Source organism: Pan paniscus, chromosome 7, assembly GCF_029289425.2.
Source record: "Pan paniscus chromosome 7, NHGRI_mPanPan1-v2.0_pri, whole genome shotgun sequence".
Taxonomy (NCBI): domain Eukaryota; kingdom Metazoa; phylum Chordata; class Mammalia; order Primates; family Hominidae; genus Pan; species Pan paniscus.
In genome coordinates, this window is record NC_073256.2 from 41,078,619 (window position 1) to 41,105,297 (window position 26,679).

The window sequence follows — 26,679 nt, forward strand, 5'->3', positions numbered from 1 at the left end:
CTGGGGGTTTGGAGGCTAAGATGAAGCCGTTTGTAAGGCGTGCTGGCAGGTGGACTGGGAACGCCCATTTTGGGCCTCCTCCCTCAGGCTTACATGTACCCATCGTCTTCCTCCCTCTGACATCCCTTTCTTCCTGTCAACTCCCAGAATCTTGGCACCCCTGGTCCAGCTCTGTCCCACTCTCGAGGTCCCAGCCATCCCCTGGACCTGGGGACCTCCTGTCCTAACACCTCTCAGATACACTGGACCCCGTGAGTACCATCTGAGGGCTCTTGATCAGACGTGGGGGGTCACTGGCAGGCAATGCCCCATATTCCACCCTCCCCCAAGTCCCCACCTGTGGATTTGGGAAACTTCTACCAGGTAGCCCATGTCCTCGAAGAGCTTATGGTGATTTGGGGCAGGGAGGAGGCGCTGGTCTGTGATGTTCCCAATCCCTCCTGGCAGCTATGTGGCCTTGTGGCCTTGGTCTCCTCATTGGGTTTCTAGCCCTGAGGTCGGTGCATGTATAATTGAAGTGTGGAACTGGTGGAATGGACAGGAAGGCACCAGGTGCTCAGAGGAGGCGAGGGTTCAGTGCTTAGGGCCCAGAGGGCAGGAGGCAGGCCTGGGAAAGACTACAGTGAGCACAGGCAGAGTTGCTCTGAGGAGCTGGATCAGGGGCTAGTGAGAGCATGAAGGGACTCTGGGGCATTCACAGGAAGCGGCAACACTTGGGTTAGAGCCTCTGGGCCCATTCTCTGGTTGCCATGATACGCTTCTCGCAGGTACCGGGCGATGTACCAGTACAGGCCCCAGAACGAAGACGAGCTGGAGCTGCGCGAGGGGGACAGGGTGGACGTCATGCAGCAGTGTGACGATGGCTGGTTTGTGGGTATGTGGGCAGGCCGGGAGGGGGCATCTCAGGGCCCCAGGGGATGTGGGTGGGGTGCTGCTGCCTGCCAGTGCTGCTTCAGCAAAGATTCATGGCCGACCACCCCCCGACTCAGCTTCCGGCCGGGCTACTGGGGGGGCCTGGCACCCGATGCTTCCCCAAAGCCAGCACTTCTGTTGGCTGCCTTCCTTCATGAAGAGGCCAAGGCCCAGGAGGAAACTGGCACCAGTCCAGGGTCACTGATGGAGTCAGTGGGGACCCAGGCCAGGGTTCCCAACCTCCAGAGCTCTGCCTCTTCCTCCTGCACGCCCCTGCCTCGAGCAGCCCTGGGGGAGAGCTCCTGGTGGAAAGGACCAGGGCTCACACTTGACCTAGCTGGCTCCTCCAGCCTGGGAGGAAGAGGGAACAGAGAAAGGTCCCAGCCCCTCAGGGCTGGCCCAAGGGCAGCTCTGACCAAGGACAAATGCAGGAAGCCTCAGGTTGGCCTCAGCCTGAATCAAGGTGACCAACCCACCAGGCTTCACATGGCCTCTTTCCCCAGAGTGGGCGGGCCCTGTGCAGGTCCCATCTTCAAAGGATGGGCCGTCCCCAGAGAGAAGAGAGTGGCCAGAAGCCCCCTGCCCTGCCCCAAGCAGGCTTTGAAGCCTGAGGAGTTGGGGGGCTGCTTGGGCAGCCCCTTGACCTGGCAGCCCACCCTTCCTGATCTGATCCCAGTACGCTGCCAGCCAGCTGTACTGACCCACCCAGGACCATTAAGCACTAGCCTGTGAATGGCCCCTACCTTCTAGTGGGGGAGGGAGGGAGGCGGTGCTTGGAGATGCATTCAAATTTACTGGATACACTTTTGCTTTGGAATTTTTTTACAACTACTGATAAAGTTTTGCAAACCTATGCAGACAAGAAGAAAAAGTACCACTTTTGTATTAGGAGCCACAAGCGCTTTGAGAGGAATGGGCGAGACCTGTACCCTTTCCGGTATGGCAGCCACCGGCTGCATTCAGCTGTTGAAATGTAGCTCAAATGAAATAAATTAAAAATCCACTTCCTCAGTTGCACAGGCACATCTCAAGTGCCCAACAGCCACGGGTGGCGAGTGGTGACCATTTTAGTTAGTGCAGGTCAGGGAAGGCTTCCTGGAGGAAATGAGGGAGCTGGGCCTGGAAGGGCAGGGGAAGGATTTGGGGAGGCCAAGAGGAAAGGGAGGTACTCGGGGCAGAGGACGAGGGTGGGGGTGGGACGAGCACGGGCTGCCCCCAAGGAAGTCAGGGTGCCAGCCTGGAAGGGGAGGCCCAGGATCATCCATTCACCCAAGGTCAGGAGTGACGTTCATTTCAGTTTATATTCCTATTTTTCTATATATAGGAATATAATAATATTTATTACATTTCTGTATTTCTATATTTCTCCATTCCCTCTTCCTCCCAGGCTGGAGGAACCAGCTGGGGGGTGTGGGGATACACAGGTGTGAGCCCTGGTCCTTTCCACCAGGCGCTCTCCCCAGGGGCTGCTCCAGAGGCAGGGGTGTGCAGGGAAAAGGGGCAGGGCTCTGAAGGTCGGCAACCCTGGCCTGGGTCCCCAATGACTCCATCAGTGACCCTGGGCTGGTGCCAGTTTCCTCCAGGGCGTCGTTCTCTTCAGGGCACGAAGGAAAGCAGCCAACAGAAGTGCTGGCTTTGGGGAAGCATCGGGTGCCAGGCCCCCCAGATGCTTTGCCCGCTGGGGTTCCCCCTCCTCCTCTTCAAGACACGAGTTTCTGTGGGGCTGAGAGGCCTGGATCAGAGTCCCAAGCTTACTCCTAAGCATCGGGGTGCTCTCGGGCAATGCATTCAGCCTTCCCATAGGCCTTCCCACCAATCTCTAAGTGAGGGTGCCCTATTAGACCAGGGACGTTTCTCCCGATTTCAGTTCTGTGATTCTTCCTCCTGTGTCCCCACTTTGCGGAGGAGGGGGGGAGTGACTCTGTGCTGTGTACAGTGTGATGCACATTTGTTGATTGCTCAGATTCTTTGGTGGTTGAGTGTGGGAAGTGTAGCTTTGCCCATCTAAGCTTCTGCCGCTAGGGGGCAGGAAGGAGGAGAGCAAATCCAATTCCCTCCCTGGGCTCCCCTACAGAACTCCCCTACAGTTCTGGGCACTGTCGGCAGGGGGCAGGCCCTCACCCCTGCATCCCTGTTAAAGAAGGGAGTGGGGAAAGCTCTTCCTGCCTTTCCTCTTTCAGGTGTCTCCCGGAGGACCCGGAAATTCGGAACGTTCCCTGGAAATTACGTTGCCCCGGTGTGAGTGGTCTCCATGGCAACTTGGAGCCAGCCAGGATGGGGTGGGGAGCGGTGGCACTCGTGGGAGGGAGAGGACCCCCGCCCACCTCCTCCTTCCCCAGGACCTGAGCTCCCAGCATCTGCAGACGACCCCCGCAGCCTTTCCCTCGGACCCCCCTCGAAGCCCCCTGGACTGATTCCCACCCACGACTCACAGGCATTCCTCCCACAGCCCTTTCATTTCCTCCCCACCCCACTCCCCAAATACAGAGGTCTGCTTTGAAGCGGAGACCATTTCCAGGCCTTATTGAGACCAGACCCCAAGTCCCCCACCCCCATCCTGCTCCAGCGTTTCCTCTAACAGGGACCAGCTCTCCGCTTTGCCCCCACGGGGTTCCTCTAAACAGAACCAGCTTCCTAGCCTCGTAGAGACCAAAGGCCGCCCCTGCCTGCTGGGGTTCCTCCCACCACCCCAGCTTGCTGGCTGCCCTCTTTGCCTTCTGGCCTCCAGCTGGGTGTGGGGGGGCAGAGCAAGGCGGGGGACAGACGCAGCACCTTCTTAGCGATCTAGGCCTGGCAAGAGCTCTGGCCCCAAGGCCTCCTCTTCCCAGGGGCTGCCAAGTCCTGGCCCTGGCCCTGGCATATCACCCCGCACTGTGGGACCAGGCACCACTAGCCTGGCTCAAATATTCCCCAGGGAGACTGCTGTGTGCTGCCCGCCTGCCTGCTGGCTCTCCCCCAGCCCCACATCCCCTCTGGAAGAGAATGTAAAATAAACCTGGACACAAGGGACCTTGTCTCTGCGGCCTTTTCCTTGGGGTAGGGGATGCCTCCTCCTGTCTAGGAGATGGGAATTCCTTCTGTGGAGGGCTGTGCTGGGAGACAGGTGGGACAGGTGTGTGTGTAAGAGGAGGAGGATGGAAAAACACCATTATTACCTCCAAAGATCTCTGCCCTTGGGTGTCAGGCAGGTTGCGGCAGCCCCCACAATTGGGCAGCTGTGTGGCAAGAAGTGCTGGGAGAATGAACAGTGCCAGGCCCTGGTAGCAGGGAGACACCAGAGATGGGGGACTGAATGTGGCCTTGTTTGCAGACTGTTTTGATTCTGGAGCTGCCACCATGGGGTTGCTGGGCTAGATGACATTTCTAACTATTCTGCTGTTTTCCTTCTGTGTGCTCTGTTTCCACACCGAAGCCCTTGTGTGTGTGTGTGTGTGTGTGTGTGTGTGTGTTTATTCTCCTCTTTGGGCTCAGGCTTTTGAGCAATCCTTTGCGGGAAGCTGGGAGTGGTCAGGCACAGCCAGCCAAAACTCCTCTTGAACAAGGGTGTTTTGTTTGTTTGTTTGTTTTTTGTTGTTTTTTTTCTGTGTGAGATGGGGTCTCATTCTTTCGCCCAGGCTGGAGCTCAGTGGCCCGATCTCGGCTCACTGCAGTCTCTGCCTCCCGGCTTCAAGCAATTTTCCCACCTCAGCCTCCTGAGTAGCTGGGATTACAGGGTTGCGGCACCATGCCCAGCTAATTTTTGTATTTTTAGTAGAGATGGGGTTTCACATGTTGGCCAGGCTGGTCTCGAACTCCTGACCTCAGGTGATCCACCCACCTCGGCCTCCCAAAGTGCTGGGATAACAAGCGTGAGCCACCGCGCCCAACCTTGAACAAGGTTTTATAGTCCTGGAGCTTGCAGGTCCCTGTGGGGTGGCAGTGGTGGCACAGTCCAGGCATGGCCACTCTGCCAAGAAAGGAAGCTCCGTTTCTCGGCTGCTGCTGAGAGGTGAGCAGGGCACCAGGGCCTCTCCGTGTGTTACCTAACATGAGCCTCACGATGGCAGGTCATGATTCCATTTTACAGGGGGAGAGACCCAGCCTCTGAGAAATAAAGTTGTCTAGCTCACATCATTATTAAATGCTGAAGTCAGGTCCACCTCACTTCCTTAAATCTACCAAATGCCCAGGCAGCCCTCGTCCAGGGCCCTCGTCCAGGCCCTTGGAGAAGGAAGGTCATGTGTGAGGTCAGGGACTTCTCTAGGGCGGCCCAGGTTGGGCCGCTTTTATGTTCTTCCTGGGAATCCTGTCTTCTAGGCCTGTCACCTGAGACAGGTGTGAAGAGGTGGTGGCTGGAGTGAAAGGTGGTGGTGCCCAGTTCTGTCAGGACAGAGGGGAGGGGCTCGTGGTTGACAGGGCAGTGGCCTAGCCCTGGCTGGTTTCTTGAACCTGGGTGCGGCCTGACCCAGCAGGGGTTCAACAGCAGCTGGAAGAACGAGTCCTCCATCCACCTCCATCCTCACCCTGGTTTGGTTCTAAATGGGCAGGTCCAGCCCATCCTGGCCTGGAAACAACCATTCCTCAGAACCCACTGGCCTGGTTGCCATTCCCCCATCCCAGCTCTTTTTTCATGAACTCCCTGATTCCCTCATAAAACATATCAGGGCTGAGGCCTCCTCTCCCTGGGACAGAGATCAACTCCATGCCCTCTCTTTGATGGAGCGCTGGCACTTCCCGCAGCTAACAAACCCTCCAACCCTGGGCTGCCTGCACCACGGTCCTGCCTGAAAGATGCTTCTGTGCCTCGACCTGGCCTGATTGGGGAGGTGAAGGGAGGATCAGAGGCTGCTGGAGATGGCTCACCCATGAGAGAGGGGAGGGCAGTGACGTGGCTTACCTAGGGCCACAGAGAGGCTATGAGCAGGACATGTCCCCTTCTATGCCACAGAGGCGTGCCCTGCCTGGGTTCGCTGACTTGTCTCTGTGGTGGGTTTTGTAAATTCACAACCCACCCATCAGAAAGCCCTGCCAGATGAACCTGGGGCTATTTGTAGAGTCTGTCCAAGGCATGCAGGAGGGGCTCTCTGAGGAAATGATGGGCTTGTGTTTGATTCACTCTCCATTCCCAGAGGCAAGCACGGTGCCTGGCACTCAGTATTCACTGAATGAATGTTATTGGAATGATTGTGTGGAAGAATTGAATGGATGAACTTCCCTTCCTTTGGGTCCCTTCCCAGAAGTCCCCACCCCATTTGAGGCAGGGACTCTGTTTGACACCTCTGTGCCATCCTTGGCTTTTGCCTGTGGCCAAGCAATTTTTACAACAAGACGGTAAGCAGCACATTATCCCCATTTTCCACATGGGGAAACTGAGGCCCGGAGGAGCCGAGGAGGTTGCTGAAGGTCACACAGCCGGTGAGACGCAGCTGTGCACTTGGGGCTAGGTCTGTGTGCCCCCGGGGCTGTGCTCACCCTGCCTGTAGTTGCCTCTCCCCTCAAGGGGCTTCCAGTCTAGTCAGGGAGGCAGAGCAGGTGCATCAGGCCAGGTGGTCATGCCGGGAGGCCGGAGACCAGCCAGTGGGAGAGGAGTTTACACACACCCAGGACAGTCTGTGGGAGGAGGGGGGCCAGAGTGTGAACGCAAGGAGGCTGAGACGCGGGCACAGACAGGTGAGGGGCGTGGGGAGGGCACTCTTCACAGAGTGAGCGTGGAGGGAATGAGTCACACCTGAGGCAGGCGAGGCACAGCTGCGCCCACAGGTGTGATCCCCTGAAAACACAGCAGCCTGGCAGCCAGAGGCCAAGTGGAGACCCAATGAGAGGCGGCTCTATGGCCTTGAGGTCCCTGGAGAGAGGGTTGCCAGGTACGGCTTCTCCTCCCTGAGCTGGCACCGGGGTCCCCTCCTTGGCTGCCCTGTCCTCATCCTTATAGCCTGGGCTTCAGGTGCTTGAAAGAGGACAAGGGAGGGGGCAGGAAGGGGGGTGAAGACCTGCAGAGAGGATGAGGTGAGGGCCCACGGGAACGGGAAGGTACCAGCCCAGGGGTGGGGGTGCCCAGTGAACCCCTAGCCAGGAGGCTCTCTCCATCTCCTAGGGCCCCTGCGGGTCCCCCTTTGCGGGCATTCCAGGCAGAGAAGTTCTGCGCTGCCGAGAAGCCAGCGTTCAGGAAGGGAGTTGGCGGGGAGGAGGGTGGCCTTGGTTTGGGATTTGTGGGTGTCAAGGCCGCATCTGCGCCAGCCTCCCAGCCTGGAGTGGGTGGAGGAGCCAGGCGGACCGCAGACACACCCAGGCAGCCCACCCTGCCCAGGACCTGGGGATGCGGGGCGGGAGAGCGCGGCCCGCGTGGGAGAGCTTTATGGGGCTGCCCCCTCGATCGTCTGCGAAGTGGGGCGCGGGGCAGTCCCTGGACCGGCTCTGCTGTGCTCCGGGCAGTCGGGGGCTTGCGGGCGCTCCGGGGAGGATGCGGGCACCACTGGCTGGACGGTCGCAGCCTGCAGGGGGCCCTGGGGACAGCCTGTCTCATCCCCCCGGCGGGCTCGGGCCAGGTGGCAGCGCCTGGGCTCGCCGCGCGGAGGCGGCGGCTTCTCGGGCTAGGGGCGGCGGCAGGGGCGGCCCCGGGATCACATGGGCGGAGGCAGGTCCAGGAGCCCCGGGCGGGCTCTCCCCAGAGTCGGGTAGACGGCAGCGGGAGCGGTGGCGTCTCCTTGCCTTCCCTCCCTCCCGGGCCTGGGCGCCCAGCCGGACAGGTGAGCGGCAGCCAGGTGAGCGCGCCCACCTGCGCCTCTCCGCGCGGCCCGCCCTCCCCGGCGCCGGGCTCCTCTCCGCGCCCCTGTCGGCGCGGAACCCTGGCCTCGTCCGCGGCCCAGCTCCCTGGAGCCTCGCATCAGCGGGGGCGCCCCCGCGAGCTGCGCTCTCCCCGGCCGGAGCGCTCCTCCTCCAGCCCCCAGCCCGCAGGGTACTTTGCCCTCGGAGCGAAGGAGGCTCCAGAACTGGTAGAGCCGGGCCATCGGGCTGGGCACCTCCCCGCGGCGCCCGCAGCGCGGAGTCCACTGACCGGCTCAAAGGTCTGGGAATCTCGGGGCGGCCGCGAGCCGGCCTCGGGGACTGGGGTGGGGGCGGTGCTGGGAACAGAGGCTAGTCCTGGGCCCAAGGGGAAGGCAGCCGGGGATGGAGCGGACAGACCGCTGGTACTCTTGATAGATTCTCGCAGCACTTGCGTCCCCGGGGCAGCCCCAGGATGGGTGCTGGGCAGGGTGGTGCCCAGCCTGGCACCGCGGCTTCCTGCCTGGGTTGGCTCCTGGCTCCAGAGCTAGAGGCTCAGGAAATCCCACAGGGGTCTGTCTGCAAGGGCACTTCCTTGCCCAGCGGAGGGGCTATGGATGGGAGGCCTGTCACCCCGGCTGTCTGTCGGGCAGCATCAGGAATCTGGGGGTGGGTGTGTCCAGCTTGACAGATGAACCCTGGCCTCCTTGCCCTGGCAGCCGGCCCCTGGGGGAGGTGGGGAGCCCGGTCTTGCCCGTGTGATCCACTTTGCCAAGAACGAGGTGGGCAGCTAGGAGGCCCATGTGAAGACTCGGCCTCACCCCACCAGTCCTTCACCTGGCCAGTGACTTACACAGTCTGTACTGGTGCCAGCCTGTTCCTTGACCCGTCACTCCTGCTTCCTGAGCCCTGCTCTCCCTAGGCCACTCACCAGCCCTCCCCCAGAGTGGAGAGGAAGTACCGTGTGCTGTGGGTTTTGGGGACAGGAAGCAAGCGCTAGTGGGACTGAGCCCTGATGGTGGAGGAGGGGAGACTGAGGAGGTGCTGGCATCCCCTCCACTTGCCAGCCTCTGCCCCCCATGCTCCAGCAAGCCCCCTGCCTGGCAGCCTGGGCAGCCCCCTCCTGGGAGTCGCTCCCTGGGCTGAAGACTAAGGAAGGGAGAACCCAGAAGCATGGCTTCCCAGGGTGGGGGGAAGTGAAACCGGGCTGAGGGAGGGAGTTAGCCACTTCCTCTACCCACCCCAAAGCCCCTGAGTAGCTGCTCCGGGAGCTGTGGTGCCCTCTCCTTCTCCCTTTGGCTCCTCTCCTGCTGCCTTACAGTGCCCCCAGAGCCGGCTAGGGGCATGGACTTCACCTCCTGGTCCTCTCTTCCTCAGGTATGGCGTTGACGGTGGATGTGGCCGGGCCAGCGCCCTGGGGCTTCCGTATCACAGGGGGCAGGGATTTCCACACACCCATCATGGTGACTAAGGTAAGGATGGTGGCTCAAAGAGATGAGAAGGTCCTGCCAGAAGCGAGGTCGGCCCTGTTCACCCCACTCTGCACAGATGGCTTGCTTTTTCTGTTCTGGAGCCAGGTATCTGCTGCTGCCTGGCATGCTGGCTGTAAGGGAGCTGTGGCCCTTTGCCACGGGGATGTGGTGGCCACTTCAGGAACAGACCTTGGGAGTGAAAGGGAGCTGGGACCAGGACAGGGCCGGCTCTTGCCTCCCCAGTTGCTATCCCCACACTTGCAGGCAGCCATTTTGGATGATTACTAGAACAAGAGCCCCGGAGTTCTTGGCAGTCTCCTCTTGACCTGGGCCCAGGCTGGGAACGTTCACAGGAGGGCTGTGCAGGCAGCCACCTGCAAGGTGCGATTTGCACGGGCAAGGCTCTCTATCCAAAAGTATTTCCAAGCACAGTTCCTGAAATTCTGCCGCTGCACATTCTTTGGGAGGCCCATTAGAATGCCAGTGTGGGGTGGGGGCTGCCACCTGCGCTCCTGGAGGGGACGGCTGATCAGCTGGGTGTCATGAGCAGGCAGAGGGGCATGCAGGAGGGTGCAGGCCGGCCTGGGCCAAGCCAGCCTCTGTGTTTCTTGGGTAGCAGAGTGGGAAGTCCCTTCTCCAGCTGGGCCACGGTCTGAGCATGCCAGCTCCTCATCCCTACAGGTGGCCGAGCGGGGCAAAGCCAAGGACGCTGACCTCCGGCCTGGAGACATAATCGTGGCCATCAACGGGGAAAGCGCGGAGGGCATGCTGCATGCTGAGGCCCAGAGCAAGATCCGCCAGAGCCCCTCGCCCCTGCGGCTGCAGCTGGACCGGTAGGGCCTCCCGCTCTGCAGAGCCTGTGGCATTCCCCCTCCTCCACCACCCCACGCATTGAGCAGCCCTTGCTCCTGCCCATGGGCTAGAGCTCAGCCCTAAAGCGGCCTTCTTGGGCCCTCTCCACACCTTGGTGAGAAGGTCCTGGGCTCTGCTTCCTGCAGCAGGGTGGGCTGAGGGGTGTTCCCATGCCTGGTTGGGTAAAGGTGGGCGCCAGGCTGGGCGTGCAGTCACAGGCTGGGCAGGGCGAGCTGGCACCAGCCACCTTGAAGCCCGGGTTTGACTGGTTCCCAAGAGTGTGCAGGGCACAGGGTGTGGGCATGAAGTGGGTTGAAGAGGGGAAACTTCTGGGAAAGGTATGCCCGAGGCTGCATCCCCAGGACTCCTGCTTCCAACAGGGCATGGCCTTTGTTTAGTTCCCAGGTGGAAGTGAGGACGTGGGGGGCTCATTCCTCATAGAGCCTGTCTGTTCCTCCCCATCACTGAAGGCAGATGCCCGATCCTGGGTTACTCCTAGGGTTTTGAGCCTATAAGCCAAGGTGGGGCCAGGGTGGGGCCTGGAGGCCAAGCTATAGGGGGAACAGGTGGCTCCCTGGGGTGGGGCATTGCAGTGAGTCACAGATCGGGAATGCCAGGAGATCCCCGAGCCAGGAGAGCCCTCTGCACGGGCCTAGAACCTGAGTCAGACACCTCTTGCATCCTGGCCACCCCCACATTGTCCTGCTCTCTTCAGCCCTACCAAGCCCCTCCTTCTCCAACTGCCCTGCCCTGTGGTGTGGCAGAAGCCGGCTCCCTTCATGTCATTCAGGTCCCTGGGTGTTTGCAGGAGCGGGACCCCAAGAAGGAGGGTAGAGAGCACCTCATGATATCTGGGAATGGGGCAGAAAGCTACAGGAGGCTGAGGGTCTGGCGGCGGAAGGGCAGGAGCTTCGGACTGTCTCTTCCTCTGGGGTTCTCTGGAGCGACCAGGGCTCGGGGGAGGTAGGCCTGGGCTGTAAGTCAGGCCTCTGGTTCTGCACCAGGCAAGCCCAGACTCCAGTCTCTTAATTTTTTTTTTTTTTTTTTTGAGACAGAGTCTCGCTCTGTTGCCAGGCTGGAATGCAGTAGCGTGATCTCGGCTCACTGCCACCTCCGCCTCCCGGGTTCAAGAGAGTCTCCTGCCTCAGCCTCCTGAGTACCTGGGACTACAGGCGCGTGCCACCACGCCCAGCTAATTTTTGTATTTTTAGTAGAGATGGGGTTTCACCACGTTGGCCAGGATGGTCTCAATCTCCTGACCTCGTGATCCACTTGCCTCGGCCTCCCAAAGTGCTGGGATTACAGGTATTACGCCGCGCCCGGCCCAGTCTCCTTACTTTTGCTGACACGATGCTCCCCCCGCCCCCATCTCCCGCCTCCTACCCTCCCAGGTGACCTCTCTGGTATTCAGAAGCCCTGGGGCAGGAAGCAGGGCTCCAGGCTGGAGCCAGAGACTGAGCTCTCCTCACCCTCATCCCATGGCTCTCCCAGGAAGCGGAAGGTCCTGTTGCCCTACATCTCTAGAGGCAGCCTCACGGCCAGGAATGCATGGCAAGATGGGACGAGGCAGGCTGTCCCTCAGCCCAGACTTCAGTTACCTCCCATTCAGGGCTCCAGCTGGGTTCCACTTTGGAAGAGGGTACCCAGGGAGCTGGGAGGGCGTGCCCCTCTCGCTGGTGGGGAGCTGGGCCTACTTGTCTGGAAGGAGGCAGGCGGGTCTCGCCCTTCGTTTAACTGGGGAGACCCCTGAGAAAGGGATCAGGAGTGATGCGCTCAAAGGCACCCTGGCCTCCAGTGGGCAGGGTGCGCAGCTGGCCCAGTCACCATGGGCTCTAGAACTTGAGGCAGCTCACTTTCCCTCTCTGGGCTTCAGTTTCTCCATGGGTTAAAATATAAAGGATTATTTCTATGAAATCAGTAATCAGGCCGGGCGCAGTGGCTCACACCTGTAATTTCAGCATTTTGGGAGGCCGAGTCGGGGAGATCACCTGAGGTCAGGAGTTCAAGACCAGCCTGGCCAATACAGCGAAACCCCATCTCTACTAAAAATACAAAAATTAGCCGGGCATGCTAGTGGGCACCTGTAATCCCAGCTACCTGGGGGGCTGAGGCAGGGAGAATTGCTTGAACCCAGGAGGTGGAGGTTGCAGTGAGCCGAGATTGCACCACTGCGCTCCAGCCTGGGTGACAGAGTGAGACTCCATCTCAAAAAACAAAAAAATCAGTAATCTTCCCCCAAATCAATCTACAAACCCGAGGCTGAGTGATATCAGTGACAAAGTCCAGGCAAAATAGAAAAAAAAAAAAAAAAAAAAGGCAGGATAATGTGAGGACTCTCTAATAAAACTGAATGTTTCAACTTTCTGATGAAGTTATGTACGTTCTACTTTTTAGAACCAAACTATCCTTTCTTTTTTTGGGGTGGGTTTTGCTGTTGTTACTGTTGTTTGAGATGGAGTCTCACTCTGTTGCCCAGCCTGGAGTGCAGTGGTACAATTTTGGTTCACTGTAACCTCTGCCTCCCTGGGTCAAGCAATTCTCCTGCCTCAGCCTCCCAAGTAGCTGGTGTTACAGGCATGCGTCACTATGGCCTGGCTAAATTTTTTTTTTTTTTTTTTAATTAGAGATGGGGTTTCACCTTGTTGATGACCAGGCTGGTCTGGAACTCCTGACTTCAAGAGATTCACCCTCCTTGGCCTCCCAAAGTGCTGGGATTACAGGCGTGAGCCACCGTGCCCGGCCTTGGTGTTTTTTTGAGACAGAATCTCGCTGTGTTGCCCAGGCTGGAAGGCAGTGGCGCAATCACGGCTCACTACAACCTCCATCTCCTGGGCTCAAGTGATCCTCCCACCTCAACCTCTCAAGTAGCTGGGACTACCGGCATGCACCACCATGCGCAGCTACTTAAAAAAAAAATTTTAGTAGTCATGAGGTCTTCCTATGTTGCCCAGGCTGGTCTTGAACTCTTGGGCTCAAGTGATCCTCCTGCCTTGGCTTCCCGAAGCGTTGGGATGATAGGCGTGGGTCAATGTGCCTGGCCAACTGTCCTTTCTTTTAAGGAACCATGGTTGTCGTTGATGATAGTTGTTTGTCTTGAGTTTGACAAAGTTAAAAGTTGACAACTGGATGTCCAAATTTTCTGTAGCTTTTACTGGTGTTGAGAACTAGATCTGGGAACAGTTTTGGCCTCTTTTGGGGGTTGCGGGGTGCAGGGCCCCTGTGACATTCCCTCCCTCTGTTGCCTCCTCAGGTCTCAGGCTGCGTCTCCAGGGCAGACCAATGGGGACAGCTCCTTGGAAGTGCTGGCGACTCGCTTCCAGGTAAGCTGGTGCCCTCCCCTGACAGCCTCAGCACCCTGATCACTGGTGCATGAAAGTGAGGCCCGAGGGCAGGGCGGCCTTGGCAGGGCAGCCCAGCCTTTCCTGACACAGCCACTCTCTCCACAGGGCTCCGTGAGGACATACACTGAGAGTCAGTCCTCCTTAAGGTCCTCCTACTCCAGCCCAACCTCCCTCAGCCCAAGGGCCGGCAGCCCCTTCTCACCACCACCCTCCAGCAGCCCCCTCACTGGAGAGGCGGCCATCAGCCGCAGGTGAGCGTGCCTGTGAGTGGGTACCCTGGTCGCCTGCGCTGCCAGCTCCAGGCTGGCTCCTCTGAGTCTCAGGAGCTCTGCTTGGGAGCCCGGGGCAGCATCCTCCCTGGGCAGGCTGGGGGTGGCCCTGGCACACACTGTCCCTTTCCCGCTTTCAGCTTCCAGAGTCTGGCATGTTCCCCGGGCCTCCCCGCTGCTGACCGCCTGTCCTACTCAGGCCGCCCTGGAAGCCGACAGGTGAGGCTCCCTGGGGGAGGACAGGCTGGAGGAACAGAAGCACCTCCCGTTCCTGTGGGTTGCCAGTGCCCCGGGACTGCAGGCGGCCAGGCCCACCTGGGCAGCCATGGCCTCCTTCTCCTGGCCACAGGCATGCTCTGCTCCTGAGCCAGGGAGGCCATGCTTCTGGTCGTGGGCCACCTGTGCTGTGCCTAAGACCTGCCCAGCAGTGCCCAGTAGCCCGTCCATCTCCTGCACCCCTCCCCTCATCCCCCTCCCCTCATCCCCCTCCCCTCCCATCCTGCTGACTTCCTCCCTGCCCAGTATGTTTCTCTTGGGCTGCGGCTGAAATAGTTTCGCTGCTGTTGTTGGGATGATTCCCTTTCGTCTCTGGCTGCATCTCTCGAACACATTCCTCTCCATTCCAAGACCCGGGCCTGCCTGACTCCCACCCACACCCTCCCTTCCTCCTCTGACTCAGCCCAGAGATGCCCCAGTGGGACTGCGGTTCTGCCTTGAGCGCTCTTGGCTTATTCTGTCTCCTCCTCCCCCTACCCCCGCCAGCTCCCCTGGACTCTCTTTCAGCCAGGTCCCAGTGGCCCCTGGTGACAGCCTAACCCCCTTCCTGGGTGGTATTTCTCCTCTTCAATGGTGGGGGATGGTGAGGGAGTGAGGCAGCCAACAGCCCTGGGCCGCAGCTGCTGGGGACGGCGTGGGGGGCACGTCCAGCCTTTGGGGTGATGGGGATATGGCCCAGCTGCTGAGCCCTACCTTTGGGTTGATTCTGCATTCCAGAAAGCAGAGCCTTTGAGGGTGGCCAGGGAGGGCACTAGAACCCGGAGGCTCTGGAGGAGGAAGGAGCAGGATCTTTCTGGGGGCCTTCCGAACAGCGGCTGCCTAGTGACCCGCTGCGTGCCCACCCAGAGGCCAGCCTGGCATTGTGGCCATACAGATATATTCCATGGGTCCCCTTGTTAAGGAATTGAAGATGTAGTTGTAGAGATAAGGCAAACTTGCAAAACAATTTTGGAGCAATTAGGCACTAAGCAGTGTGGTATTAATTACAAAAGCAGGAGGCGTTCTGGGAGGGGATCGGGGAAGGAAGGCTGTGTGAGGAGTATTGCTGGACATTAGAGGTGGTGGTGAGAGGGTTTAGGGAAGGATGAGCAGGAGGCCCGACATGCTGGGAGATGGAGAAACACTGGTCCAGGCGACGGCTGATGTATTGGGGCTGGGGGATTTTTTAGGGGGAAGCTTTGTTCTGAGATAAGCCAGGAATGAGCTTGTTTCAAGAGGGCTGGTCAGTGTCAGTCCTGGCTCTGTTCCGCGACACCTCTGGTGGGCTGTGGTCTCAGCAGGACCCACGTGCTCAAGGGCAAGCCTTCCTGAGCTTCCCCATCGTGTTGCCCCCAGTCCAGGAAAATGAAGGGTGTGGGAGGTACAGAGGCATGGCTCCCAAACCAGCGGCAACACCTGAGAACTTGTTGGAAATGCAACTTCCCAGGCTCCAGCCTACACCCGCTGAATTGGGCATGGGGCTTGCGGGTCATGAGCCCAGAGCTGGGTGTGGGGAGACTCACTTGGGTCGGTCCCCCCTCTGCCTGACGACTTGGACCAGCCCCCCTTCCTCTCCCTGGGCCTCAGGTCAGACTAGACGCTCTGAGTTCCCTTCTCTGACCTTGATGACTCTGCTCATTCCTTCGGCAAATATTTGTCGAGCAGCTGCTTCATGTCAGACACTCATCTGGGCTCTGGGGATGCAATCGTGGAAAAACAGAGTGACACCTCTGACCCTATGGAGCTGACGTTCTAGTCTACAAATGAGGCTGTGGTCCCACGGGTGCACAAGTCTCAGGGTCCCACAGCTGCCTTTTGAGAATCACTGTGTAGCTGGGTGCTGTGACATGTGCCTGGAGCCCCAGCTACTCCGGAGGCTGGGGCGGGAGGATTGCTTGAGCCCAGGAGTCCAGACCAGTTTGGGCAACATAGTGAAACCCCCATCTCTTTAAAAAAAAATCGCTTATACTTGAGAGTCTTAAAGGCTCTAAGAAGTCCCATGAGAAAGAAACCCACTTAATTTTTCTTTATATCCTAAACTTGTTGAACAGCAGAACTTCTCCTGAATTTCTACCCCGACCCCCTGCCCTGCCTCACCCCCAGGAACACCCTTGCGTTCCCCAGCACACATTTCGAGAGGTGTTGGCTACAGACAAGCCCATGATGGGCAGGTGAAGGGGGAGCAGCTTTCCTGGATTTGGAGATAAAAGGTCTCATCTGTGAAGGCAAGGGTCCCTAACCCCTAACCGCCTGGGAGGAAAGGAAGGAGAGAAAGACATTGTCTCTCCCAGTCGGGGAGCTGGTCTCCTTTTCTGGGCTGGGCAGTCTGGTGGGAGTGTGTGAGAGGAATGCTGTGAGCTGCAGAGGCAGGGATGCTGTGTCCTTGTGGCCTCCTGACATGGCCAAGGCTGCAGAGAGCTGGAGGCTCAGGATGCCCTTATAGTGCCTCTGGAAATTACAGGTTCCCCCTGCTGGTAGGCACATACCTTGGTGAGCAGAGGCCAAGTGAAAAAAGCCCCTCTCCCTCTGGTTGGGAATGAGGACTTGCCTCATGAAGGGATCCCGGGCTGGTGCCCTAGGCAGGGCCCATGGTGGTCTGTCTGGAGATGTGATGTGGCTCTTGAATTCCTGCGGAAACTATCTCTAGGTCCTTCAGGTGACCGCACAGCCCCAGGCAGTTGCCCTGAAGCCCAGGTGTGGAGTCCCAGCGCTGCCTCTGATGCTTCAGATGGCTTGGACCAGCTACTTTGCCCTTCTGACCTGCAGTCTCCTTACCTATAGAACGTTTTACTGGAGAACCCTGAGAGCAGAGGGATGCGAGGCGAACTGCTGGTAGCAGCCTGGTGGGGTGAGGGTCTAGGGCTGTTTTCTTAAGATCCAGAAGTTTTTGCTTTAGCTTAAGGGATTTGTGCAATTTTCCATCTGGCTTCATAATTCATCCATGACTTTGAATTTTAAAATGGAGAGAAGTTGGCTTCCCAGGAAATGGTGCCCCTGGCCCTGGGCATCGGCCCACCTGGCTGTCTCCAAGGCTCTCCTTCCCAGTGGCTGGTGCGGGCTCCGGGAGCTCAGTTGAGTCCCACTGGGGTGGCAACGGAAAGGGAGCAGGGGAGTGGGGAGTACGGAGATGCAGGCTGGAAATTGGCCTCCAGGAACAACTGTGAGGTTGAAGGTGAGATTTCCATGTTGGGAGCAAATTTAAGAGCCCCAGATGGACATGGCACACCTGGAGACAGGCACTGCTGCCTGAGTGTGGCCCAGGGAGGGCTCGGCTCCCCAAAGCTCCACGGGGCAGGCCCAGACCTCCCAGCAGAGTAGGGACAGGCTGGTCAGCCCAGACTCCCGCCTCTGAGGAGAGGAACCAGCTCTCCTTGGGAAGAGGGCCTCTGCCCTGGCCGGCCCTGACTCCCAGGGGACTTCGACCCCTTGCTTCATCCCTTTATGTTTCCATCTCCTCAGTGCAAAAGGGCAGTGTGCTTCCTCTCTGCTGGTTCCGTGGGATCGGAGCCAGGCCCCAGTGTGCAATGTCTTTGCACACAGATAATAGCGTGCATGACAGAGGACTCTGTGCTTAGCTGTCACCTGCTGCCTTCCTGCTGCCCGGTCCCCGGCAGAACCCGCATGCCTCCCTCCCTCTCTGGACCCTGGCAGTCTCTGCACCCTGGCAGTCTCTGCGCCCTGGCTCCGAGGGAAGGGGCAGGGGGCCCGCTGGTCGGCGAGGGCTGGGAGCCCCCGACACCTTGGCTCCAAGAGAAGGGGCAGGGGTCCGCTGGTCGGCGAGGGCCGGGGGCCCCCTGGTGTCGGGCCTGGGAACAGCCGGGCTAGGCCCTCCTGGGTGTGTTGGCCCAAGGCTCTGGCCCTGACTCCTCCCCGGCTGCCTCCTCCCAACAGGCCGGCCTCGGCCGCGCTGGCGACTCGGCGGTGCTGGTGCTGCCGCCTTCCCCGGGCCCTCGTTCCTCCAGGCCCAGGTACCAGCAGGCCCCGGAGGGTCGGGTTGGGGTCTTGGAACGCTGGGAGGGGCAGGAGGGAGACGGGCTTCCCCGAGAGGGATGGGGTCCCCCAAGCCCAGTTGGCTCCTCCACCTCCCAGATTCCTCCCCCTCCCCCACGCTCTTCTGCCCCCCACCCCCTTGCTTGCCTAAGCTCCGGCACGGGACCCTCATTCCTGGCTGCCTCCCACCCTGCAGCATGGACTCGGAAGGGGGAAGCCTCCTCCTGGACGAGGACTCGGAAGTCTTCAAGATGCTGCAGGAAAATCGCGAGGGACGGGCGGCCCCCCGACAGTCCAGCTCCTTTCGGCTCTTGCAGGAAGCCCTGGAGGCTGAGGAGAGAGGTGAGGGTCTGGGGGGCTGGGGAGGGGAAGGAGGTTCCCTTCCGTACCCCGGGCCCTGACTGGATGGGTCAGTGAACCAGTGTTCTTAAGTGCCTGTGAGGTGCTCACCCCAGGACTAGGCACGGAGCCGAGCAGAGCGCGAAGCCCCAGCCCCTGCCCATAAGGAGCTGACGGTCCGGGAGGGTCCGGGAGGGTCACCAGCGTGCTCCCACAGAGTAGTGGGCAGTAGCCAGCTGGGATGGGAAAGTGTCATTCGAGTGATAAACGCGGTGGCAGGGCCTGGGGCTGGGCCTCCAGGGAGGGCTTCTTGGAGGAAGAGGGATTTGACTTGGCCTCTTGGCCTTAGAAAAAACATCAAGACTTAAACAGCATTAAGAGGGTGGCAGGAAGCACTGTGGAAGGTGGAGGCTGGCGGCCAGAGGGCTTTGGCGTGTGGGAGTGAGAGAATGGGGGCCTGATAGCATGAAAGGGCGCCAGTGGAGGCCAAGCCCCTGCAGTGAGGGCCCTCGGGAAGGGAATCAGGCTGAGGAGTGCCCTAACCCAGGAAAGCCATTAAATACCGATGCCAGGCGAGCAAGACATACGGAGGCTTGCCAGAGTTCCGTTATTCATGTGACAGACACTGACTGTGCCCATCTGAGGGACCAGATGTGTGCAGAGTTTGGGGATAGGTGGCCATGACCCCACTCCTGCCCTTGGGGAGCTCCGTTCATTGGGGCAGATGGGCCTGGCCAGCTCCCATGGAAGTGAGCGCTGCTGTGGGAGTTCCTACTCCCACAGCCCCTGCCCTTAAGGTGCTCAGCACCAATGCCCTTTAGAACAGTGGGGAGAAGGGGAGGGAGATGACAGGACAGGTAGGAGAGTGACCAGAGAGGCTTCATAATTCATCTATGACGTTGAATTTTAAAATGGAGAGAAGCTGGTTTCCCAGGAAATGGTGCCCCTGGCCCTGGGCACTGGCCCGCCTGGCTGTCTCCAAGGCTCTCCTTCCCAGTGGCTGGTGTGGGCTCCTGGACCTCAGTTGAGTCCCATTGGGGTGGCAATGGAAAGGGAGCAGGGGAGTGGGGAGTACGGAGATGCAGGCTGGAAACTGGCCTCCAGGAACAACTGTGAGGTTGAAGGTGAGATTTCCATTTTGGGAGCAAATGTAAGAGGCCATATGGACAGGGCACACCTGGAGATTGGCAGGTGGCTGGTTCTAACGCTGATGTTTAGCTCCAAGGGGCATTTGCAGAGGCACAGGGGGTGGGGTGAGAAGGTTTGGAGCAAATCTTGTCTGTTTTGACCCTGAGGCCTCAGAAGGTCCCAGGAGGCAGCACAGGGAGAGGGCAGTGACTTTGCCAAGGAGGCCTCAGCGTCCTTAGCTGCAGACGGGCGACAGCTGCCCCGTAGCCCTGGGCTTCATCTTCGTGTGGCTTGAGAGCTCAGATGTGACAATGCATGAAAAAGCACTTTGAAAGCCACACCGAGGCATTGCGCTCCTGTTGCCATCTCCAGTTATTATCTAATCACACTGTTATTACCAGGTCATTAGAGAGGGAGCACCTGCTTCACCTGACACGTCACACACTGAGCACAGATGGCCCCAGGTGGCCTTGGATGGGCAAACTCGGCCTTGTACCTGCCTCCTTCATGCCCTTGCCCAGCCTCAGCCATGGATCTGGCAAGATCACCTTCCTCCTTACCTGGTGCCACCGTCAGCGTGACTTTAGGGGTTCTCTTATAAGGGTGCTTTCCAAGACCACCTCCTCAGAGCGTCTTTGGGAGGATGCTGTGGTTGGTGGGCTCTCACCACATGTCTGTCTGCCCTGCCCCCAGGTGGCACGCCAGCCTTCTTGCCCAGCTCACTGAGCCCCCAGTCCTCCCTGCCCGCCTCCAGGGCCCTGGCCACCCCTCCCAAGCTCCACACTTGTGAGAAGTGCAGTACCAGCATCGCGTGAGTGTGGAGGGGGGTGGGGGACCTAAGCCTTCACAGGGGAGTGGGGAGGGGGACAGGGCACTGGATGCTTTCAGGAAGGGCCGGGCCCATCAGGGGCTAGCACTGGGTACCCAGTCGGGGACTCTAGGGGAAGCAGTGTTGCACAGCTTTGGGGGCATTAGTTACAGGCTTCTTAGGAGCCTAGGCTAGCTGCTTCAGGCTGCATCTCCTCTCCCTCTCCTCCTTTTCCCATCCCTTTTGATTTCTCTTTGATCATTTCAAAGCCTCTGGAGATCTGCCCGGAGGTACAGCACATCCTCCTGGAAAATCTTGCTCTTTCCCCTTCCTCCCCCTTTGGAGCAGGCTGCATTTTTCCCGATGTGGGCTCATTTTTCTTATTTTTCTTTTCTTTTCTTTCTTTCTTTTCTTTTCTTTTCCTTTTTTTTTTTTTGAGACGGAGTCTCATTCTGTTGCCCAGGCAGGAGTGCAGTGGTGCAATTTCAGCTCACTGCAAGCTCTGCCTCCCAGGTTCACGCTATTCTCGTGTCTCAGCCTCCCGAGTTGTTGGGGCTACAGGCGCCCGCCACCACTCCCAGCTAATTTTTGTATTTTTAGTAGAGACGCGTTTTCCCCATGTTGGCCAGGCTGGTCTCAAACTCTTGACCTTAGGTGATCCGCCTGCCTCGGCCTCCCAAAGTGCTGGGATTACAGCGTGAGCCACCATGCCCAGCCGAGGTGGGCTCATTTTTCTCATTAAGTGGCATTTATAATGCAACCACATTCTCTGGAAGGTTGCTGAAACCCCCCCTCAGGTAAATTTCTGAAGTGTGTAGTCTGGGAGGGGCAGGTGATTGACTTTAGGCAAATCCCTTAACCTCTCTGGGTTTTAGTGTTTTCATCTGCAGAGTGGGAGAATATCCAGTCCCCCTGCTGTGCAGAGATAGGGAATGTGTGTTGAAAAGCATGTTTTCCATCCTGGTTCTCAAAGGTGTGTGTGTCGGGTCCCTTGGAGGGTTTGTTAAATGCCGATGGCTGGGCCCCACCCCAGAGCCTCCTCTCCAGGAGGCCAACAGGCCTGAGAATGTGCATTTCTCACGAATTCCCCAGTGATGCGGATGCTGCTGGCTGTGGGACCCAGGACCACACTGAGAATCACTGCTCTGTTAAAAATCCAGGCAATGTGGGATGGACTTACAGTCTTTATGTGAGAGGAACAACTTTTAAAAAAAATTTTTAATATTTTTAATAGAGTTTCACTCTGTTGCTCAGGCAGGAGCGCAGTAGTGCCGTCATGGCTCACTGCAGCCCCAAACTCCTGGGCTCAAGTGATCCTCCCATCTCAGCCTCCTGAGTAGCTGGGACTACAGGCGTGTGCCACCATACCTGGCTAATTTTTAAATTTTTTGTAGAGATGGGGTCTTGCTATGTTGCCCAGTTTGGTTTCAAACTCCTGGCCTTAAGTGATCTGTCCACCTGGGATCCTAGGCATGGATTACAGGCGTGAGCTACTGTGCCTGGCTGACTTATTTATTTTTATTATTTTTAATTAGGGGTCCCAGCAGTGGCAGCGGTGGTGGCGGTTTGTGTGTGTTAGGGGGTTTGTCAAAGTGAGATTCCTGTGTGCAGCTTCAAGAATCAAGTCTCGGGCCGGGTGCAGTAGCTCACACCTGTAATCCCAGCACTCTGGGAAGCCAAGGAGGGTGGATTACCTGAGGTTGGGAGGGCAAGACCGTCCTGGCTAACACGGTAAAACCCGTCTCTACTAAAAATACAAAAACTTAGCCAGGTGTGGTGGCACATGCTTGTAATCCCAGCTACTCAGGAGGCTGGTGCAGGAGTATCGCTTGAACCCGGAAGGTAGAGGTTCCTGTGAGCTGAGATCACACCATTGTATTCCAGCCTGGGCAACAAGAGCAAAACTCCATCTCAAAAAAAAAAAAAAAAAAGTCTAGTCTCTGAGAAGGCTTTGGGCTCCACCCAGGTCCTGATGCTACAGTGGGGACCAGGCCCCCTGGGCATGGTGGCCTCCTGCTTGGTGCTGTGGCTCTGAGCTAAAGCCTCTCCCTCCCCTGCAGGAACCAGGCTGTGCGCATCCAGGAGGGCCGGTACCGCCACCCCGGCTGCTACACCTGTGCCGACTGTGGGCTGAACCTGAAGATGCGCGGGCACTTCTGGGTGGGTGACGAGCTGTACTGTGAGAAGCATGCCCGCCAGCGCTACTCCACACCTGCCACCCTCAGCTCTCGGGCCTGAGCCCGCCATGCCCTCAGCCTGCCTCACTGCTGGGCCAGGGTCATGCCTATATAAGTTGGCATGGCAGGGACAATGGTGGGCAGTTGCTCTTACATGAGCTAAGTTTGGAGACCTGAGGCCCCTTTGTCCTCGCTGGGTGGGCCAAGGTCTGGGACCTGTCTTGGACTGTGGGAGACTCACCCTCACCTTGCCAGGCCTCTCCCCTGCAGGACTGGCATTGCACTAGTCTGAGGTGGCCACTGCCTTTGATCAACCTTTGTGTGCCAGGGTCTAAGTAGGGTCGAACACAGAAGTGGGAAGGAGAGGGGTGGGCCAGGGGCTAATGGTGGTCACTGTGTAAAGTTTTTGACATACTAGCTCTATAAATATATGAATATGGACAAAATAAAGTAGATGTCCCTTCCTTCTTTTTCCTACCGCCAGCCCTGGGTATGACCTGCTCCCACCACTGGGTGGAGGGTCTTTATTTATGCAACATACGTTTCTTCTTCTTTTCCCTCCCTCAAATCCCACCCCTGCCAGTTGCCTGCACCTGACATTTCCCATGGAAGGGCCTTGCCTCTTTTAGGTTGGGAGTCATGTCATTCCTTAACCTTTTTGTAAAGATGCCCGTTTTACAGGAGGACGCTTGTGCTATGGAGGGAATGAGATTGTCACTGGAAGCTTTGGAGGGGATGGTGGAGGGCGCCAAGCGGAGGGACAGGAGGAAGACCAGGAGACCCATCCAGCCAAGCTGGTGAGACAACCTCTGATCCTGAGGACCGGCCGCCCACCAAGGGTTGGGCCCCCGGGGCCAGGTTGATCTACCGACACCTTCCACTTCTTTCCTGGGAGACTCTGCTGGCTTCATTGGTGATTGATTTGGAGGGGGGAAAAAGGGCAGGGTGGCTCAGGCTTTAGGCCCAGGTACTGGGGAGGCCTGAGGAGCCCTTGAGCTCAGGAGGCCGAGGCTGCCTTAAGCTGTGATCATGCCACTGCATTCCAGCTTGGGAGAGAGAGAGGACCTGTCTGTTGAAAAAAACACAAAAACAAATGAATGCATGTGGCCAGTGCCAGGTGAGCTGCCCTGGGGGTTCACTGGAGTTGAGGCAGGGGACAGTAGTCTCCCCTGCTAGCCTAGGATTTTGGGCGTGATTCACCCACTACCCCTAGTGCTAGTCCCAGAGGATGCTGCGGAGGGGGCAGCCTCAGCTCTCTTTTCAGAGAAGATCAAAGCTGGGCTTCCCAGGGTGCCTGGCTGGTCCCTGCCGGCAGCTTTGTGCTCTCCGGCTCTTTGTGGAAGGAATCTTGGCGCAGATGTTTGTGTTGCCTCCTCAGGCACCTGTAGATATAATTTACACCATGATATCATTGTCTCACCTTTTGCCTGGGTGGCTGCCTGAGAAAGGTCTTTCTTTTTATAGAAAAGATCAAGGCTGTCTGGCGCGGGACTCCATGAGCCCCAGGCGCTGGTCAGAAACGGGGTAGTCTCTTTGGCGCCACCTAGTGTCCAGTTTGGCCCATGGCGGGGCCCATTCACGGGGCAACACTGGGCTTCTGGGCACAGCGGGAATACGGAAAGATACAGCACTCCTCATGCCTTCCTCGAGGTAGAAGGCCAGTGGCAGCGACTGAGCTGGCATGAATGAATAAGAGGATGTGGCACTGAGCGCCAAGGGCTACCTTGGAACGCACCGAGGAGCGTCCCGTGAGTTCAAAGCAGTGGCCGTGATGCAAAAGGAGGGCTGGGTCTTGGAGACGTGAAGAGGAATGCTGAGTGATGGGGTGGCTGCTGGGGGGATGCTTAGCTCAGAGCAGTGGCTGATGGGGACACTGAGATAAGATCGGAGGGGAGCTGTCAATGCCAGAAGTGGTTTGAACTTCCCCTTGAGGCTCTAGGGACATTTTGTTTTGAGACATGGTCTTGCTCTATTGCCCAGGCTGGAGTGCAGTGGTACAATCTTAGCTCACTGCAGCCTCCACCTCCCAGGCTCAAGAGATCCTCCCACAGCCTCCCAAGTAGCTGGGACTACAGGCGTGCACCACCACACCCAGCTAATTTTTAAGTTTTTTTTTTTTTTTTAAGAGATGGGGTCTCACTATGTTGCCCAGGCTGGTCTCGAACTTTGGGCCCCAAGCCATCCTCCCACCTTGGCTTTCCAAAGTGTTGGGATTACAGGCGTGAGCTAACCTTGCCCAGCCTCTGGGAACACTTGGAAGGTTTTAAGCAGAGAAGTGACAGGTTGGAAAAGATGGTTTGGATTATTGATATGGACAGATTCCCACCTGTATGTAGCACGCCATGCTGGGCCAGCAGTGTCATAGGAGTGGAGGGGGAGAAGTGGGGACTGGGGACATGTGAAATGATGGGCATTCCAGTGAGGCGTCGAATGCCTTCTGAGGGCTTTGTAGGTTCCAGCTCAAATCCCCCTCTGGCCCTTGTTCTTTGGTGTGGCAGCCATCTCTCCTCCCAGGGGTCCTGAGGGTTTCAGCACCAGGGTTCTCTGCAGCCACACAATCAGCCCGGCTCGGGAGCAAACTCCCCTGGAAGAACGGAGTTATGAGTTGGTCAGCAGAGGAGGCTGGGGACAGGCAGTCTTTGGTCTTTTACCTCTGATCTTGTCCCCAACCTAAGCCAGCTAGCTGCGTGCTCCCACTCCCTCTGCCGCACGCCGCCCGTCTATGTTCCCGGACTTTGTCCAGTGCAGTGCCCTCTTCCCTTCCTGCACTGAGGAGATTAACTGAAGTGACAGATTAGAGTTAGAAGTGGCCCAAAGGAGCATCTGGTACAACCCCCTTTGGTTAGAGAAGGGAAAGTGACTTTTCCAAAGCTGCACAGCTAGCCAGTCATAATGGCTAAGCTCTGGGGGTGCTTTTGATGTGCTAGGGATACTTCCAATGCTTTAACTCACTTAATCCTCACAACCCGAGATAGGTACTGTTACCATCCTCTCTGCAGATGAAGAAACTGAGGACCAGGAGGTTCAGTAAATGGTCCAAGTACTCCTAGCTAGTAAGGAATGGATCTACAGCCTGCCTCCCAGGTTTCTGGCTTGTGGGGGGCAGAGTTTGTCCCTCTGTCATCAGAGGCAGCCTTCCAGGCACAGCTCTGGTCACCTCTGGTCACAACTGGAGGTCACCACAGCCCTCCCCAGCGCTCTGTAGGCTCTCAGCTTTGTGCTTCCTCCCACGGGTACTAGCTCCAGCTGAGCTTGCAGGAAACCCACTTCCTGAAGCCAGGACTTCCCCATGGGAAGTGCAGGGGCCACTGGGCAGCCTGAGGGCTGACTCTGCTCAGGACACTGTCTGTCTCAGGAACTCATGGCAGTGGTTTACCTTGTCAGGAGTGCGTGGACGGGCTGCCCCTCCCATTCCTTCAAGCATCACTCAGAGAGCCCTGGCCTGGCTCTAGGCTTGGGGCTGCGGCTGCCACAGGAAGGGGGCATCCCCCTACTTTGGGTGTTGGGTCAGATCCTGCCCCCGTGCCCGCCAGGGCTCAGGTTCCTCTGAGCTGGTCCTGGGCCAGGACGCATCTGCATGGCGGTGGTGGGGAGGAGGGGTGCGCCATGGCCTGGAGGGGAGTGTGTGTTGGGGTGTGTGTGTGGAGGTTCTTTTGAGTCACACACAAAGCATTGTGCTGAGACACTGCATTCCTGCTGGCTGGGCTTCCTGTTTCCAGATGCATTCCTGTCCCAGAGTCACCACAGAGACTGTTTGGAATCCCGCCCCACATTCTCCAAATTCAGGGTGCGATCTGGCAAAGGCTCCCTCCCCCACCCTCTTACTTTGGAGGGAGTCTGGGCTCCCTCCTACCCAGGGAGGGCTGGCAGGGCTCTGGCACGGCCGGGGTGTGATTCCACACATCTTCTTGGTCTTGCATAAGGCAGTTCCTGGAGACCCAGCACTCTGGTTCTCTCTCTGCCTGTGAGAAGCAGAATGGGTACTGTCTAGGAGGACTGGGCAGGGAGGGGGCAACCCAGAGGACCCATGGCTAGCAGGGAAGGGTCTGGGCTTGAATGTGACTCTGTTGAGACATGGCCAGCAATTCTGGCACTTGGCTGTCATTCGGCTGGCCTGCGCAGGGATTGGCTGTGGGCCTCAGTTTCCCCATTTTATAAAGTTTTAAAATCTGATAGTTTGTGGCTCTCTGATAAAGGCTCCTGCAGTGGGTGTTTGGGGACTGGTTCCAGAAAGGAGCAAAGGGAAGGGGATGCACAGACTGTCTTACCCCTCCCGGTAAACAGCCACTTCCTTCCAGTGGCTCTGGCTCCAGCCTCTCCCCTCCCCTAGAGGTCCAGGTGCTAGTCTGCACGTCCTCCAGCTCCCTTATCTGCCTCCGGGGGATTTGGGTCCTG

General features: G+C 58.1%; 2 protein-coding genes across 13 annotated transcripts in view; both read left to right on the forward strand.

Moving 5' to 3' along the window:
• The window catches only part of SORBS3 (sorbin and SH3 domain containing 3), a 32,231-nt gene extending 28,310 nt beyond the window's left edge, over positions 1-3,921 (forward strand). For all 9 annotated transcript variants that reach the window (XM_055116363.2, XM_055116361.2, XM_055116365.2 and 6 more), the window contains 3 exons: positions 148-251; positions 768-874; positions 3,093-3,921. In XM_055116363.2, coding sequence (XP_054972338.2) covers positions 148-251; positions 768-874; positions 3,093-3,154 — 273 coding nt within the window. In that variant the 3' untranslated portion in view covers positions 3,155-3,921. The remainder of the gene's footprint in view (positions 1-147; positions 252-767; positions 875-3,092) is intronic.
• A 3,246-nt stretch (positions 3,922-7,167) lies between these two features.
• PDLIM2 (PDZ and LIM domain 2) lies at positions 7,168-22,734 on the forward strand. Of its 4 annotated transcripts, none has more exons than XM_008977222.6 (10): positions 7,168-7,955; positions 9,031-9,125; positions 9,807-9,958; positions 13,228-13,297; positions 13,424-13,569; positions 13,728-13,806; positions 17,734-17,810; positions 18,029-18,174; positions 19,993-20,110; positions 22,168-22,734. In XM_008977222.6, exons 1-10 carry the CDS (start codon positions 7,208-7,210, stop codon positions 22,343-22,345), a joined length of 1,809 nt encoding a protein of 602 aa, XP_008975470.4. In that variant the 5' UTR covers positions 7,168-7,207; the 3' UTR covers positions 22,346-22,734. The 4 variants fall into 4 exon arrangements, with proteins under 4 accessions (XP_008975470.4, XP_034821713.4, XP_034821714.4 ...); XM_034965822.4 differs by having other exon boundaries at positions 7,193-7,652; XM_034965823.4 differs by having other exon boundaries at positions 7,193-7,637.
• Positions 22,735-26,679: the final 3,945 nt, after the last annotated feature.

Bases quoted from the DNA above. Each gene is read 5' to 3' on its own strand.
- PDLIM2 (XM_008977222.6), top strand. From the start codon at position 7,208: ATGCGGGGCGGGAGAGCGCGGCCCGCGTGGGAGAGCTTTATGGGGCTG. The intron at 9,126-9,806 runs GTAAGGATGGTG...TCATCCCTACAG, and splicing joins CACCCATCATGGTGACTAAG to GTGGCCGAGCGGGGCAAAGC. The intron at 17,811-18,028 runs GTACCAGCAGGC...CCCACCCTGCAG, and splicing joins CCTCGTTCCTCCAGGCCCAG to CATGGACTCGGAAGGGGGAA.